This window comes from Rana temporaria, chromosome 13 (assembly GCF_905171775.1).
Source record: "Rana temporaria chromosome 13, aRanTem1.1, whole genome shotgun sequence".
Classification (NCBI taxonomy): domain Eukaryota; kingdom Metazoa; phylum Chordata; class Amphibia; order Anura; family Ranidae; genus Rana; species Rana temporaria.
In genome coordinates, this window is record NC_053501.1 from 34,306,673 (window position 1) to 34,325,438 (window position 18,766).

The 18,766-nt window shown below is 47.4% G+C and overlaps 1 protein-coding gene across 2 annotated transcripts in view; it reads right to left on the reverse strand.

Annotated features, from left to right (window-relative positions):
- The window catches only part of HIF1A (hypoxia inducible factor 1 subunit alpha), a 68,419-nt gene extending 57,507 nt beyond the window's left edge, over positions 1-10,912 (reverse strand). For both annotated transcript variants that reach the window (XM_040332574.1, XM_040332573.1), the window contains exon 1: positions 10,545-10,912. In XM_040332574.1, coding sequence (XP_040188508.1) covers positions 10,545-10,576 — 32 coding nt within the window. In that variant the 5' untranslated portion in view covers positions 10,577-10,912. The remainder of the gene's footprint in view (positions 1-10,544) is intronic.
- Positions 10,913-18,766: the final 7,854 nt, after the last annotated feature.

Consider the following 18,766-nt stretch of genomic DNA (forward strand, 5'->3'; position numbering starts at 1 on the left):
CCCTCTAGCGTCTTTGAGCGTCGCGCTTCAGGTGACAAAACGCTCAGGTGTGCTCAGGCCCCATTCACACCTAGGCGTTTTTACGCCTGAAGCGCACTGCTCACAAACGCCAGAGGGGAGAATTAACATTATTCCCTATGGTGACTGTTCACGCCCAAACGCCTGTCGCGCGAAGCTCAAACAAGTCCCGGACCTTTATTTGTCGCGCGTATCGTGCGGTTTGGGCGTATTTGAGCGTTTTTTTTCCCATAGAAAGTAATGGGAAACTCGCGAATTGAGCGTATCGCGCGACAACGGGCGTTTCGTCGCTTTAATAAATAGTACTTGTCGCCCATGCAGAAGATTAAAAAAATCTACCAACATAGCAACAAGTGATGAAAAGATGATCATTTTTCCTATTGGCTAAAATAAAAAACGCCGAAGTACAAAAACGTCGCACGACGCTGTATGCAAACGCGCAAATACGCGCGACAAAACGCCAGAAAAAACGACCAACGCTCAGGTGTGAATGCAGCCTTAGGCGGCATTCACACCTGAGCGTTTTGTAGCCTGAAGCTAGAAAACGCTAGAGGGGAAAAAATACATTATTCTCTATGGAGATGTTCACATCTCCAATGCAAAACGCCTGACGCCGAACGCCTGAAGCTCAAACAAGTTCTGGACCCTTTTTTGTCGGGCTGAAAGGGGCGTTTTTGAACGTTTTTATTCCCATAGAAATTAATGGAAACGCTCGATTCAAGCGTTGAGCGCGACAACGAGCGTTTCTACGGGCGTTTTGTCGCTTTAATCTGTTCTGTGAAATAGAATATTCACCCAGGAAGAAGATAAAAAAAAAGAAGATCTACCAACATAGCAACAAATGATGAAAGGGAGGAGCATTTTTTCTATTGGCTAAAAAAAAAAACGACGAAGTTCAAAAACGTCGGACAACGCTGTATGCAAACGCGCCAATACACGGGACCAAACGCCAGAAAAAACTACCGAAAACGCTACGCTCAGGTGTGAATGCGGCCTAAGTAGCAATAAGTTGCTAAATGTTGTACCTTCATTAAATGTGATCATTGCTACACTTAGCAGCTCCTCTCTTCTTTTTTATACTCAGTTATGACATGACGCTACTCTTATATCAAGACATCGCTTGTATATCAAGTCAAAATGTATTAAAACATTTTGCTTGTCTTGCAAAACGCTCTCAAACCAAGGTTTTCCTGTACATTGATTAGTAATGCAATGATGAAAACACAAACTGGACTAAAGGGGATTTTCTCTTCATTTCTAGAGTTGCTCTCAGTTCTGGTTACACCAGGATGTGTCGTCATTTATTTTGCTGTGATTTCCAGAACAAAAATGCTTACGCAAAAGAAATCTACCGTTTACAGAAAGGTCAACAAAGGCTCCAAGAAAATATGCCCCCCACACCATTACACCACCACCAGCCTGAACCATTGATACAAGGCAGGATAGATCCATGCTTTTATGTCGTTTACACCAAATTCTGACCCTACCATCTGAATGTTGCAGCTGAAATCCAGACTCACTAGACCAGGCAATGTTTTTCCAATCTACTAATGTCCAATTTTGGTGATCCTGTGCGAATTTTAGCCTCAGTTTTCTGTTCTTAGCTGACAGGAATGGCATCCGGTGTGGTCTTCTGCTGCTGTAGCCCATCTGCTTCAAGGTTCGATGTGTTGTGCATTCAGAGATGGTATTCTGCATACCTTGGTTGTAACAAGTGGTTATTTGAGTTACTGTTGCTTTTCTATCATTTCCAACGAGTCTGTCCATTCTCCTCTGACATCAACTAGGCATTTTCCTTCACACAACTGCCGCTCACTGGATAGTTCCTCTTTTTCATTTAAACCCACTACCCTAGAGATGGTTGTGCTTTAAAATCCCAGTAGTTTTTAAAGTACTTAGACCAGTCCGTCTGACACCAACAACCACGCCGCATTCAAAGTCACTTAAATCCCCTTCTTATGCTTGGTTTGAACTTCAGCAAGTCATCTTTACCACGTCTAGATGCCTAAAAGCATTGACTAATTTTTTACTTTTTTATTTAATAAATATCACAATTAAAAAAAAAAAAAAAAAAAAAAAAAAAATTTCCTCAGTTTAGGCCAATACGTATTCTACATATTTTTGGTAAAAAAAACGCAATAACCGTATTGATTGGTTTGCGCAAAAGGTATAGCGTCTACAAAATAGGTGATAGATTTATGGCATTTTTATTTTATTAATTTTTTTACTAGTATTGGCGGCGGTTTTCCACCGCTCAGATGATGGTGGAAAGCTTACTGAGGAGGAACAGGAAGTGAGAAATTCAAACAAAGAAAAAAAACATTTAGAAGGGAAATGGAAGGAAAAGGTAAGTGAACCAACAATGCACTAGCTTAAAGGAACCTATTTAGAAAATAAAAGACGAACCTTTACAACCCCTTTAACATTGCACAGATAAAGAGAACACATTTCAGATATTTACAAGAAATAGCACAAACTAACATTATTATGGGCTTAGAAAGGTGTAGCTGTCAAATGTATTTATTTATTTCAGGTATTTATAAATACTGGCCCAGATTCAGCTAGAATTTGCCCCTTTCTTACGGAGGCACAGGGCAGCGTTTTTGCCCTGCGCCCCCGCAAATTTACTGCGCTACCCGCGATTCACGGAGCAGTAGCTCCGTAAATTGCGGGGGCGCTGTGTAAACTTGCCCTGCGTAAGGGCGCCTAATGTAAATGATCCCGTAGGGGGCGGGAATCATTTAAATTAGGCGCGCTCCCGCGCTGAGCGTAGAGCGCATGCTCCGTCGGGAAACTTTCCCGACGTGCATTGCGGCAAATGACGTCGCAAGGACGTCATTTGCTTCAAAGTGAACGTGAATGGCGTCCAGCGCCATTCACGAATCACTTACGCAAACGACGTGAAATTCAAATTTCACGACGCGGGAACGGCGTGTATACTTTAGCATTGGCTGCCCCTACTATTAGAAGGGGCAGCCTTACGCTAAAGACGCCGTACGGAAACTCCGTAACTTGCGTACGCAGGGCCTGCGCAACATTGTGAATCGGTGTTAGTATGCAATTTGCATACTATACACTGAGCACAATGGGAGCGCCCCCTAGCGGTCATCGCAAGAATCCAGCCTAAAATCTGCGTGGCATAAGAGCCTTATGCCACACAGATTTTAGGCTGCAGTCGGAGTTACGATGTTCCTGAATCAGGAGCATTCGTAACGCCGGAGCAAGTCAGCAATTGCGCTGTGTAACCTATGGTTACACAGGCGCAATTGCTTCTTGAATCTGGGCCATTGTAGATTAGTTAAAACAAAATGGAAAAAAAAAAAAAAAAGCTACAAATAGACAATATTCACAACAAAAACAAACCAATAATCGGACTCATTGGGGTTGATTTACTAAAGGCAAGTAGGCTGTGCAGTTGATCCAGATCTGAACCTTCACTTTGCAAAGAATATCAAATCATGTGCAAGAAAAAAGCACACACAAAAGACCCATCTTTTTGCTTGTACATGATTGGATGATTGAAGTCAGCAGAGCTTTCCCTCATTTTCTAAGCTCGGGAGCCATTGCTCTTGCACTTTGTAAAGCACACAGTCTATCCCCCCTTAGTAAATTCCCCCCAGTGTTCCCTGACACAGATACTTGAGCACTTTTCAATCACTGACTCTCTATATAAGCACAAGCCTTGACAACTGAACAGATTCTGCAGCAGCAGCAGCAGCTTCCCCCCCCCCCCCCCCCCCCCCATCAGAACGAAGAATGCAAGATCCAAGGAAACTACATTCTCCTTCTAACCAATGGGTGACACCGATAACAAATCAGACGGAGTTGCAGAGCTTGTATGTCCGGCAACCCCCACAAAATGGCGACGTGGAACGGTCACAAGATACAAACCCCGAGAACAGAAGCAGCTCAGCCAGAATAGTGCAAGTCCCCCCCTCCCCCTCATAGGGTACTTAGAGAAAGATATTAGAGGCTTGTACTGACCACAACACTGGGATACAATCACTTGACAATGAACCACAAAAGCACAATGGAAACAATATTTACACTCAAGTCACTACAGGAGGTGCAGAACACTGCAACACCGAGCCAAACAGAAATCATTAGAAGGCTGATCAACAAAAGCAGGGAAAAAGTTATTTACAACTTCAAATATAAAACCTGCCATTAAAAAAAAAAAAAAAAAAAAAATCACCCCTAAATAAAGGAAATGTATACAGAGAGTGACAATATCCCACCTCCTAGAATATATACACTCAACTAGAAGAATTGTTTTTATACCTAAAATACTAGATGCCAGCTAATAAGCTACATAGATACAACTTTGTCCCAATTACCAGCCTGGAACTTGTCTTCCCAGTAAATACATTAAAGATCAATTACCATCCACCCCTATAGCAGCATTACATGTGTCCTCCAATCATTGCTCAGCAATCCCACTCTCCACCCTGACAAACAAACAGGAAATAGGGGTGTCATCTCCCCAATATCAGCCCTAAAATCAGTAATATTGATGGCTGGTCCTATTCAATACTATGAAACAGGAAATGGGTGCAAATCTTACCCAAGAACAAGCTCTGTAGGCCATTGTGCTGCCCTACATACAATCAATACTATTGATCAGTGGCGCCGCTAGGGGGCAGCTATTGAGGCTGTAGCCCTGAATCTGGGACCCATAGCCCCGAGTCTCTAGGGCAGAGGTCAGCACCCAGCACCCCACCGCTGAATGTGGCCACCCAGCCTTGGAGATTTTCACCCCTGTCTTCTTCTTTGGACAGCGGTGAGCGGCCAGTATCACAGGGCTGGATGGGGGCGGGAACTGCAGGAGTTAACTTTTTTCATTAAACAGCAGGTGATTGGTTGGTAGGATTGCCTGGTAACCAATCACCAGCCTGTTAATGTGAAAAGTTAACTTCCGTAGTTCCCGCCCCCATCCAGCTCTGTGATGCCAATCTCAGATGCTCCGCTTGCTATACACCTGTGTAAGGTCGGAGAGTTCTACCTACATTGGGGTAGATTCAGAGAGCAAATACGCCGGCGTATCCATAGATACGCCGCGTAATTTCTAAGTTGTGCGGGCGTATCTACTTTCTGTATTCAGAAAGCTAGATACGCCGACTTTAGCCTAAGATACGACTGGCATAAGTCTCTTACGCCGTCGTATCTAAGGGTGCATTCTGACACTGGCCGCTAGGTGGCGCTCCCATAGTTGTCAGCGTAGAGTATGCAAATTACATACCTACGCCGATTCACGAACGTACGTGCGCCCAGCGGTAGCATTTTACGTCATTTGCATAAGTCGTTTTCGTCGTAACGTTGCTCCTGCCATTAGGAGGCGCAGCCAATGTTAAGTATGGACGTCGTTCCCGCGTCACGATTTGAAAATTTTACATCGTTTGCGTCAGTCGTCCGTGAATGGCGCTGGACGCCATTTACGTTCACGTCGAAACCAATGACGTCCTTGCGACGTCATTTACCGCAATGCACGTCGGGAAATTTTAGGGATGGCGCATGCGCCGTACGTTCGGCGCGGGAACGCGCCTAATTTAAATGATTCACGCCCCCTACCGGATCATTTGAATTACGCGCGCTTACGCCGGCCCCTTTTACGCTACGCCGCCGCAAATTACGGAGCAAGTGCTTTCTGAATACAGCACTTGCTCCTGTAAGTTGCGGAGGCGTAGCGTAAATACACTACGCTGCGCCGCCGTAACTTTAGGCGGAGATACCTGAATCTACCCCACTCTGTTTGTGTGGTGGGGTGCAGGGGACAGAGGACACATGTGTATGTCCGCCCAACCGTATGACTCTTTACTTCACTGCTATGGGTTCTAGCATCAGATCTTTTGTAGACCTAGCAATGCCCCTGCCATTGATCACTGGTTCTGTTCAAGGGCAGGAAACCTCCAACAGCCCTGAACTGGCCCTTTCCTGCCCTAGATCTATTGTTATTGACGACAAATGATTTTCGGCTCGTGGTACGGAGTGTACTATGAAGTGGGAAATAGAGCCGCAAATCCTTTCTACAATATCAGTCCTGAATGTGTCATTGCTTGCACTGCAATCAATATTATTGATCACCGATCCCACAATGTTATGACAACTCTGATATGGTCCTTACCTGCCCTAAAATATTATTGATCCCACCCAAAGTCATCACTAGCAATATAAATCAGGAAGTAGAAGTATAATTATCCCCCCCCCCCCCCCATATCTGCCCTCAATTGCTCTTTGATTACCCTAAAAATCTTTAGTGATCACGGATCCAACTCAAAATGAAGAAGCGATCTCTGAATCATTCTGTACCCGCCATACTAGGGTTGTCCCGATACCAGTATCGGTATCGGGATCGGTATCGGGACCGATATGGAGTATTAGCGGGAGTACTCGTACTCCCGCTAATACCCCCGATACTAAAATAGTAGGGGAGAGTCACATAGACACTCCCCCTTGCTCGCGATTGGACAGATCCGTCCAAGGGGGAGTGTCTATGCGCAGCGGGGAAAACAGCTGTTCAAACGAACGCTGTCTGTAATGTTCCCCGCCGTGGTGATAACAGTAGGTACGGGGGACAATGGCTGCTACACGGGGGGACAATGGCTGCTACACGGGGGGACACATTTAAAAAAAAAGTATCGGTATTGGCGAGTACATAAAAAAAAGTATCGGTATTCGGTATCGGCGAGTACATAAAAAAAAGTATCGGTACTTGTACTCGGTCCTAAAAAAGTGGTATCGGGACAACCCTACGCCATACTATTATTATTAATCCCCGCCCCCAATAATATGAATCAGGAATGCAACTGGGTCTTGTTTACCGTACAAAACCAATATTATTGATCACCGATGCCACTCCATGTAAACAATGCCTCCAACATCAGTGCTGAATTGTTCCTTAGAGCAGCCATACACACTATAATCAGAATATACAAGCTCACGTAACTGGAAAGACATTGGATTGTAAAGGTTTTCTCCTTCGTATTACACAGACACTTACATTACGTAGGTGATGGAGATTGTACAGTGTATGGTCAGCTTTAACAGTTTTGCAATCAATTTTATTGAACGCAATGTTATGCATCAGGATTCAGATGTGTTGATAATGCCCCCAATACCGGCCCTGGATTGACCCTCATCTCCACAAATCAATATTATTGGTCACTGATCAAACTCAATAGGGAGAGTAAATACTTTATCTGAACTGGTTCTTGCACGACCTACAAACCAATATTAATCATCCCACTCCATTCCGTGGAATAATATCAGTGCACAATGACTCCTTATCGGCAATCATTATTGATCCTTCTCAATGTCATCCTGAATATGAAGAGTGGAAATAATTTCCCCCCAATATCACCCCTTACTGATCAATCAGGGCGGTTCATTTCCCACCATATCACTATTGAATTACTCTTTACTGATCCTGCCCTTAATATTATTATTGATCCATGATCCCAAGGGCATCCCTGACCATATAGAGAAGAACACATTCTGCTTTATATGTGATCAGTAAGACAGGCCGATATTGGCTCCTGTCTAAATGATCCTGTGCGTGTGTGCGACTTAAGGACTTTGCACTGCAAGCTCCTTGAGGACATGGACTGATGTAAATGCAAAATAAGACCTCGTTCACACTAATGATTTGATGATCATTGCTGGCATGGGGATGCACAGATGTTCCATGCATCCCCACGTGGGCATCATCATTCATGTCTATTGGGACTCAGCCACTGCTCTGAATGTGACACCCAAGAGGGGACCATGTACCTGCATCAATGTCATATTGGAATCAGCAGTGTGTGTGCAGCCGCTGCATCGCAATAGAAAACAATTGACTGCTGGCACAGAGATGCGTGGAACACCTGGGCATCCCTGGGGTGGTAAAACATGGGGACGGATGTAATCGCCTTGTATGGACGAGGTCTATATGTATATTGTCTGTGTTCTATAAATACCTCTAATAAATACATACATTTCCTGCTTCATGTTTTCAGGACGGACATTGTGAGAGATCAATAACACTGACTGCTGGGCTGGTAGGGAGCAACTCAAGGCCAATATTGGGAAATTATTTACACCCCTCTCAGTCCTGCGAGTAGCATTATTGATCACCGATTTTTCTCAATATCTCTGGCAATATGAAGCAGAACATAGGAGTGTAAATGACCAGTGCACACCCTGGACTGGGCACTACCTGGCCTGTAATAATTATTACTGATCATTGATCGATCCCCGACAACATGAAGCAGAACTCTGGGGTGTATATGACCAGTGTTGGCTTTACCTTTTCGGGAATCAATATTACTGATCATTGATCGATCCCCGACAACATGAAGCAGAACTCTGGGGTGTATATGACCAGTGTTGGCTTTACCTTTTCAGGAATCAATATTACTGATCATCCATCGATCGATCGATCCGACAACATGAACAACATGAAGCAGAACTCTGGGGTGCAAATGAATCCCTCCACAGTGTCAGTCCTGGATCTGATCTGACCTGCAATCAGTATTATTGATCATGGATCCCTCTAGTTATCCCTGATAAAGCAACACAAAACAATCTGCTTCATACGATCAGGGATGACATTGGGAGAGATCAGTAATCAATAAAAATGATTTGTAAGGCAGGCTGATATTGGGGGAGATTTACACTCCTATCTGCAGCTTTATCTTTTCAGGGATGACATTGAGAGTGATGGATAATACTGATCCCAGGTGAGGAGCAATTCAAGGGCGATATTGGAGGACATGGGGTACAACCTTATCAGTCAACTCAATATTATTGATCCCTTCCAAGGCCATCCCTGACCATACAAAGCAGCACATATTAATCCGATTCATTTCGTCAGGGAGGATATTGGGAGCGATCAATGATCAATAATATTAGTAAGACTAGCTTATATTGGGGAAAATTTACACTCCTATTTTCAGGTTCATATTTTCAGGGAGGACTCTGAAATAGATTGAAAGTATGGATTGCAGAACAGACAAGGAACAATTCAATGCCGATATGGGGGGGGGGGGGGGGGGATTAACACCTGTATCAGTCATGCAATTATTATAATTGATCACTTATGACACGGGACAGTCTGCATAGGTGATCGGGACAGTCTGCATAGGGGATCAGTGATCGGGACAGTCTGCATAGGTGATCGGGACAGTCTGCATAGGTGATCGGGACAGTCTGCATAGGTGATCAGTGACCGGGCCAGTCTGTATAGGTGATCAGTGATCGGGCCAGCCTGCATAGGTGATCGGACCAGTCTGTATAGGTGATCAGTGATCGGGCCAGCCTGCATAGGTGATCGGGCCAGTCTGCATAGGTGATCAGTGATCGGGCCAGTCTGCATAGGTGATCGGGACAGTCTGCATAGGTGATCGGGACAGTCTGCATAGGTGATCGGGACAGTCTGCATAGGTGATCAGTGATCGGGCCAGCCTGCATAGGTGATCAGTGATCGGGCCAGTCTGCATAGGTGATCGGGCCAGCCTGCATAGGTGATCGGGCCAGCCTGCATAGGTGATCAGTGATCGGGCCAGCCTGCATAGGTGATCGGGCCAGTCTGCATAGGTGATCAGTGATCGGGCCAGTCTGCATAGGTGATCAGTGATCGGGCCAGTCTGCATAGGTGATCAGTGATCGAGCCAGTCTGCATAGGTGATCAGTGATCGGCCCAGTCTGCATAGGTGATCGGCCCAGTCTGCATAGGTGATCGGGCCAGTCTGCATAGGTGATCGGGCCAGTCTGCATAGGTGATCGGGCCAGTCTGCATAGGTGATCGGGCCAGTCTGCATAGGTGATCGGGCCAGTCTGCATAGGTGATCGGGCCAGTCTGCATAGGTGATCGGGCCAGTCTGCATAGGTGATCGGGCCAGTCTGTATAGGTGATCAGTGATCGGGCCAGTCTGTATAGGTGACCGGGCCAGTCTGTATAGGTGATCAGTGATCGGGCCAGCCTGCATAGGTGATCGGGCCAGTCTGCATAGGTGATCAGTGATCGGGCCAGTCTGCATAGGTGATCGGGACAGTCTGCATAGGTGATCAGTGACCGGGCCAGTCTGTATAGGTGATCAGTGATCGGGCCAGCCTGCATAGGTGATCGGGCCAGCCTGCATAGGTGATCGGGCCAGTCTGCATAGGTGATCGGGACAGTCTGCATAGGTGATCAGTGACCGGGCCAGTCTGCATAGGTGATCGGGCCAGTCTGCATAGGTGATCAGTGATCGGGCCAGCCTGCATAGGTGATCGGGACAGTCTGCATAGGTGATCAGTGACCGGGCCAGCCTGCATAGGTGATCGGGCCAGTCTGCATAGGTGATCAGTGATCGGGCCAGCCTGCATAGGTGATCGGGCCAGTCTGCATAGGTGATCAGTGATCGGGCCAGTCTGTCCTGATCTTATATTATTGGTAATTCCTATCGATCCCCGAGCTGCTCAGTGGCGCCCCCTAGAGCGTTGCCCAGGCGGAGGGGGTGTGATTGTCCGGCAGGTCATACACAGAGGGGTGGGGGGGATCCGCTCACCTTTTCTTGTCGGTGACCACTGTTCCCTCCATGCCAGCCGGGGCAAGGAGGTGTCCGAAGTTCCGTCAAGCGCGGTGTCGGTGCTGGTCGCCCAGACACTGAGGCCTGCTCCTGCTGGAGGTTGTAATCCCACTCCGGTAACAAAAGCCCGACAAAGCCGGCGGTATCCCTCCTTCTCGGCCCGGGAGTAGGTCACTAAGTGCTATGAGGTGAAAGTTAGGCCGCGGTGGTCGGTGACGCAATACGTAGCCGGTACTTCTCTCTCACGCCGCTCTCCTCGGCCGCCGCCGCTATCACAAGGGTTTTTTTCCTCTCTCTCCTTCTACGCAAACAAAACGCCAGGCCTTCGGCTGCGTCACCGGGTGGGCGTGACCGGCAGAGACAGCAGGTGACGTGAGTATCCGGCGCCAATCGGTGAACAGGAAAGCCGAGCCCCTGTTCCTTAACTACGCCCCCGGTCTTAGAGAGTCAGCTGATCTGGGAAGGGGGGTGTGCCCCGGGGGAGGAAAAGGACGGGGCGAGGCCTCGTGCTTAACCATGTAGATGCTGGACGTGAGTGGCAGAGCCAGAAAGTGAGCCCCTCCGGGACAGATAGAGGGGTGCACGACCTGTGAAGGATCCAGGACAGATAGAGGGGTACACGACCTGTGAAGGATCCAGGACAGATAGAGGGGTGCACGACCTGTGAAGGACCCAGGACAGATAGAGGGGTGCACGACCTGTGAAGGACCCAGGACAGATAGAGGGGTGCACGACCTGTGAAGGATCCGGGACAGATAGAGGGGTGCATGACCTGTGAAGGACCCAGGACAGATAGAGGGGTGCACGACCTGTGAATGATCCAGGACAGATAGAGGGGTGCACGACCTGTGAAGGATCCAGGACAGATAGAGGGGTGCATGACCTGTGAATGATCCGGGACAGATAGAGGAGTGCACGACCTGTGAAGGACCCAGGACAGATTGAGGGGTGCATGGCCTGTGAAGGATCCAGGACAGATAGAGGGGTGCACGACCTGTGAAGGATCCAGGACAGATAGAGGGGTGCACGACCTGTGAAGGATCCAGGACAGATAGAGGGGTGCATGACCTGTGAATGATCCGGGACAGATAGAGGGGTGCACGACCTGTGAAGGATCCGGGACAGATAGAGGGGTGCATGACCTGTGAAGGACCCAGGACAGATAGAGGGGTGCACGACCTGTGAATGATCCAGGACAGATAGAGGGGTGCACGACCTGTGAAGGATCCAGGACAGATAGAGGGGTGCATGACCTGTGAATGATCCGGGACAGATAGAGGAGTGCACGACCTGTGAAGGACCCAGGACAGATAGAGGGGTGCACGACCTGTGAAGGATCCAGGACAGATAGAGGGGTGCACGACCTGTGAAGGATCCAGGACAGATAGAGGGGTGCACGACCTGTGAAGGATCCAGGACAGATAGAGGGGTGCATGACCTGTGAATGATCCGGGACAGATAGAGGAGTGCACGACCTGTGAAGGACCCAGGACAGATTGAGGGGTGCATGGCCTGTGAAGGATCCAGGACAGATAGAGGGGTGCACGACCTGTGAAGGATCCAGGACAGATAGAGGGGTGCACGACCTGTGAAGGATCCAGGACAGATAGAGGGGTGCATGACCTGTGAATGATCCGGGACAGATAGAGGAGTGCACGACCTGTGAAGGACCCAGGACAGATAGAGGGGTGTATGACCTGTGAAGGATCCAGGACAGATAGAGGGGTGCATGACCTGTGAAGGACCCAGGACAGATAGAGGGGTGCATGACCTGTGAAGGATCCAGGACAGATAGAGGAGTGCACGACCTGTGAAGGATCCAGGACAGATAGAGGGGTGCACGACCTGTGAAGGGCCCAGGACAGATAGAGGGGTGCACGACCTGTGAAGGATCCAGGACAGATAGAGGGGTGCACGACCTGTGAATGATCCAGGACAGATAGAGGGGTGCACGGCCTGTGAAGGACCCGGGACAGATAGAGGGGTGCGTGACCTGTGAATGATCCAGGACAGATAGAGGGGTGCACGGCCTGTGAAGGATCCGGGACAGATAGAGGGGTGCATGACCTGTGAGGGATCCGGGACAGATAGAGGGGTGCATGACCTGTGAAGGATCCAGGACAGATAGAGGGGTGCACGACCTGTGAAGGATCCAGGACAGATAGAGGGGTGTATGACCTGTGAAGGACCCAGGACAGATAGGGGGTGAATGACCTGTGAAGGACCCAGGACAGATAGAGGGGTGTATGACCTGTGAAGGACCCAGGACAGATAGGGGGTGAATGACCTGTGAAGGATCCAGGACAGATAGAGGGGTGCACAACCTGTGAAGGACCCAGGACAGATAGAGTGGTGCATGACCTGTGAAGGGCCCAGGACAGATAGAGGGGTGCATGACCTGTGAAGGACCCAGGACAGATAGAGGGGTGAAGGACCCAGGACCAGGGCCGTCTTTACCACAGGCAGGGCCGGACTGGGAGTAAAAACCAGCCCTGGAAAAAATGTCATACCAGCCCCATAGCATTTTTATACCAGCCCAACAGCATAACGTGATTATTTTCTTGTTCATAATAGGGAAAATCATGCATTTTAAAGCACAGTTGAAGAGTGTATTATATATAGAGAAGACAGATATGAAAGCACATAGTGCTAGGGATATATAACAGCAAATTACAGTTAGAAGTGGTAAAAGTGGAGCAATCATCAAGGGGGACACCTTACATCAACTCCCCGTTACAGAAATGACCCCCCCCCCCTCAGACTGGCCTGGTGGCACCAGTGGCGGCCCGTCCATAGGGGACGCATGGGCGCCGCCCCCCCTCCCCCAAAGCCAGTAACAAAAAAAAATCTATCTCAGTATCTATCTCTGTGTGTATCTATCTATCTATATCTATCTCTGTATCTATCTCTGTGTGTATCTATCTATCTATCTATCTGTGTATCTATCTATCTCTGTATCTATCTATCTCTGTATCTATCTCTGTGTGTATCTATCTATCTCTGTATCTATCTATCTCTGTATCTATCTATCTCTGTATCTATCTCTGTGTGTATCTATCTATCTATCTGTGTATCTATCTATCTCTGTATCTATCTATCTCTGTGTGTATCTATCTATCTATATCTATCTCTGTATCTATCTGCATAGAAGCTGCAGCAAGTCAGATAGAGTCCTTTACAATCACTAACTACCGTATATACTCGAGTATAAGCCGACCCGAATATAAGCCGTGGTACCTACTTTTACCACAAAAAAATGGGAAAACGTATTGACTCGAATATAAGCCTAGGGTGAGAATGCAGCAGGGGAAAAGGGAATAGTCGCTCCAGGTGGGAACCCAGATGAATATCCTTCGTTGCAGACAACTCGGGTGCAGGCAATGCAAAAGAGGTTCAACAATGCCCATTTGCACGCCTCACTGTGCCCATTGCAGCCAGACCTCACTATGCCCATTACAGCCAGACCTCACTGTGCCCATTACAGCCAGACCTCACTGTGCCCATTACAGCCAGACCTCACTGTGCCCATTACAGACAGACCTCACTGTGCCCATTACAGACAGACCTCACGGTGCCCATTGCAGCCAGACCTCACGGTGCCCATTGCAGCCAGACCTCACGGTGCCCATTACAGCCAGACCTCACTGTGCCCATTACAGACAGACCTCACGGTGCCCATTGCAGCCAGACCTCACGGTGCCCATTGCAGCCACACATCACAGTGCTCATTGCAGCCACACCTCACAGTGCTCATTGCAGCCACACCTCACATTGCCCATTGCAGCCACACCTCACATTGCCCATTGCAACCAGACCTCACCGTGCCCATTGCAGCCAGACCTCACAGTGCCCATTGCAGAATCACTTTGCCGTGTACCCGAGTCCTATTCCGTGATAGTTTGTGACATACAGATTCAGACAGCGGCCGGGTAGCTCGCAGAATGGCGACAAACTTTTACCCTTAAAAATCTCCATAAGTGACGATTAAAAAATTCTACAGGTTGCATGTTTTGAGTTACAGAGGAAATCTAGAGCTAAAATTATTGCTCTCGCTCTAACGATCGCGGCCATATCTCACATGTGTGGTTTGAACACCGTTTTCATATGCGGGCGGTGCTCACGTATGCGTTCGCTTCTGCACGTGAGCTCGACGGGACGGGGCGCCTTTACATTTTTTTTTACTATTTTTATTATTTATTTAAACTTTTATTTCATTTTTTTACACTGTTCTTAAAAAAAAATAATAATAATTGTGTCACTTTTATTCCTATTACAAGGAATGTAAACATCCTTTGTAATAGAAAAAAAGCATGACAGGTCCTCTTAAATATGAAACCTGGGGTCAAAAAGAACTCAGATCTCATATTTACATTAAAATGCAATAAAAAAATAAAAATGAAGTGTCATTTAAAAAAAAAAAAAAAAGTCTCTTTAAGAGCATTGGGCAGAAGTGATGTTTGATATGGTGACAGGTGGGGGGTCATCTTCCCCTCACTCATCTCCCTACCAAGCCAGCAGGAGGATGTGATCGCCTCCGCCACTACCGACAGCATCCGGTAAGCAGTGGAGGGCACTGGTAAGCGACAGGAGGGGGGGCACTCTCCCGCCACCTATAAAAGTTTTCTTGTGGCGAATCCGTCGCAGAGACTACTTTTATCTGAAAGAGGACCGCTCGCTGAAGAAAAGGATACCAGGGTTATGGCAGCTAGCTGCTACCATAACAATGGAATTCCTCTTCAAAGTACCAACATAAAATGACAGCGGGTGGTCTGCAAGTGGTTAAGGGTTGAAACAAATGAACAATATAGTTTGGCAGTGAAAGAGTTAAATCTCATTCACAATAACTGTCACTTTCCGGAAAAAACATTGTTATTACAGGAGATAAATCCCTATTACATCTGTAGACTAAGCCTACAGGCTCAATTCACAAAGCTCACAAAAAAAGGACGAGGCTCCTTTAAGAAATATCGTCAGTTATTTTTTTTTGCTGAGACATGAAGAGCCCACTGTGATGTCATCGCCTGACCCAATATAAGGCTGAGCGGAGGTGAGGAATCAGTAGCTGAGTTATTTCCTGTACAGTGAAGACGTGTTCTTCTCTTTGTCCAGTTTTCTCTTGCTATTTGATTGGATTCGGTTTTAATCGATTCAGTTTTATTGCGATTTCTCAGATTTAAAGCGTTTCTTATTATATCTTCATAATGAGACAACGTAAAAGTAAACAGATTGTTTCTCAAGATAACAACATTGAGAAACCAACCAGAGGAAGCCCCGCTATGGAAGGAGCTATCAACCAACAACAGCTTGTACATCCTACAAGCAAGAAGCCCACCAAAATGCGCAGGGCACAGCGATTTGTAAGTCGCTGCTTCAGATCCGTTATCAGATGTTTTGATGCCGGCAGTAAAGCCGATGGAACACGCCGGAACAAAGAACACAGCGCTGGTAAGATTTATGGATATTGATAAATACAAAACACTTTCATTGGATTCTTTTTCCCCTCATCGATGACAATATGTACACATGTATAGGGATGGCCATAGACATTGCTGGCTTTTGTCTTGTAAACAACATTCTGAGCAAGCAGCTATTTTTAGATCTGATTACCCTGAGCCAAGTCCCCCCACCCCCCCCCCCCCCCCCTTCTTTTTCCAACTGCCACCTGCTAACTGCCTTTTTTTTTTTTTTAACAAATCTTTCATGCCACTTATTACAGGCTGGACTGATGACCTCAGTGCCACCCAGCAAGATGGCAGAGATTTACAATATGAAAAGAAAAGAACCCAACATACATGTTTAACCCCTTGTTACCCACATATGAATAGTTACCAAAATTTCAAAAACAAATATTCCAGGGAGACTGTTTTTTAGCTGCACATGTAGCAAGCCATTGTAGGCGGAGAATGTCTTTCCACTTACAATAGGAGTCGTTCTACAAGACACAGATCATTAAACCAATGCCATACATCAGTGTTTCTCAACTCCAGTCCTCAAGGCGCCCCAACAGGTCATGTTTTCAGGATTTCCCTCAGATAAAACGGCTGTGGTAATTACTAAGGCAGTGAAACTGATCAAGTCACCTGTGCAAAATAATGGAAATCCTGAAAACATGACCTGTTGGGGCGCCTCGAGGACTGGAGTTGAGAAACACTGCCATACATTATAGTGATGGTAAAGCTTGTTCTTTTATTTTTTACCTGCTCTGTGCAATGCTGAGAAAAAAATATAACAAGCTGCCTCGTGCACACTGGACGTTATAATAACGTTATAAAAACGCTAGTAGCTTTGCAGTGAGTTTTTCAACGTTTTTGCAATAGCATTTTTTTTTTAGAGCATTTGCATTTTTTAACGTTTATTTTTTGAGCCAGCGAGGAGCAAGAGAGCATTGGCTCTTGTGCACATTGCTGGATCATGATCAGGTTTAGGTATGTATTTAGGGGGGCTGTATACAGAAGTAAATTTTTTTAGAAATGCAGCAAGATAAAATGCTCAGCCACTATTTACTTTTAGCCTATGTTTGGTAGATGCTGTTTTATTATACTGCTAAAAATACTTGTTGCTGGCCTCCAATCATGGAATTTTAGTGGGTCAGCATAACCTCCAGGCAACCAGCATTTTTTTTACAAAGGCCAACAACAGTTTTTCCTGTGTCACTGTCATGTCGGGTTTACTTTTTGTCCCCGGCAGTGGAGCTTTGATCTTTTTTCTTCATAATTTTATGTTGTATAAAGAAAAATATATGAAATGTAGGTAAAGATGCTAAATCCAATTCCTCTTTGTTTATTGCAGATGAAGGCGAGATTTACTGCAGACACAGCTCACATGGCAGGCCTGCCACAGTGAGCAGGATTGAAAAGGACGTTCAGACTCCAGAAGAGTGCGTGGCTCACGTTCAGACTCCAGAAGAGTGTGTCGCCCACGTTCAGACTCCAGAAGAGTGTGTCGCCCACGTTCAGACTCCAGAAGAGTGTGTCGCCCACGTTCAGACTCCAGAAGAGTGTGTCGCCCACATTCAGACTCCAGAAGAGTGTGTCGCCCACATTCAGACTTCAGAAGAGTGTGTCGCCCACACTCAGACTCCAGAAGAGTGTGTCGCCCACATTCAGACTCCAGAAGAGTGTGTCGCCCACGTTCAGACTCCAGAAGAGTGTGTCGCCCACGTTCAGACTCCAGAAGAGTGTATCGCCCACATTCAGACTCCAGAAGAGTGTGTCGCCCACACTCAGACTCCAGAAGAGTGTGTCGCCCACATTCAGACTCCAGAAGAGTGTGTCGCCCACATTCAGACTCCAGAAGAGTGTGTCGCCCACACTCAGACTCCAGAAGAGTGTGTCGCCCACACTCAGACTCCAGAAGAGTGTGTCGCCCACATTCAGACTCCAGAAGAGTGTGTCGCCCACATTCAGACTTCAGAAGAGTGTGTCGCCCACATTCAGACTTCAGAAGAGTGTGTCGTCCACACTCAGACTCCAGAAGAGTGTGTCGCCAACGTTCAGACTCCAGAAGAGTGTGTCGCCAACGTTCAGACTCCAGAAGAGTGTGTCGCCCGCGTTCAGACTCCAGAAGAGTGTGTCGCCCGCGTTCAGACTCCAGAAGAGTGTGTCGCCCGCGTTCAGACTCCAGAAGAGTGTGTCGCCCGCGTTCAGACTCCAGAAGAGTGTGTCGCCCGCGTTCAGACTCCAGAAGAGTGTGTCGCCCGCGTTCAGACTCCAGAAGAGTGTGTCGCCCGCACTCAGACTCCAGAAGAGTGTGTCGCCCACACTCAGACTCCAGAAGAGTGTGTCGCCCACATTCAGACTCCAGAAGAGTGTGTCGCCCACATTCAGACTTCAGAAGAGTGTGTCGCCCACATTCAGACTTCAGAAGAGTGTGTCGTCCACACTCAGACTCCAGAAGAGTGTGTCGCCAACGTTCAGACTCCAGAAGAGTGTGTCGCCAACGTTCAGACTCCAGAAGAGTGTGTCGCCCGCGTTCAGACTCCAGAAGAGTGTGTCGCCCGCGTTCAGACTCCAGAAGAGTGTGTCGCCCGCGTTCAGACTCCAGAAGAGTGTGTCGCCCGCGTTCAGACTCCAGAAGAGTGTGTCGCCCGCGTTCAGACTCCAGAAGAGTGTGTCGCCCGCATTCAGACTCCAGAAGAGTGTGTCGCCCGCACTCAGACTCCAGAAGAGTGTGTCGCCCGCATTCAGACTCCAGAAGAGTGT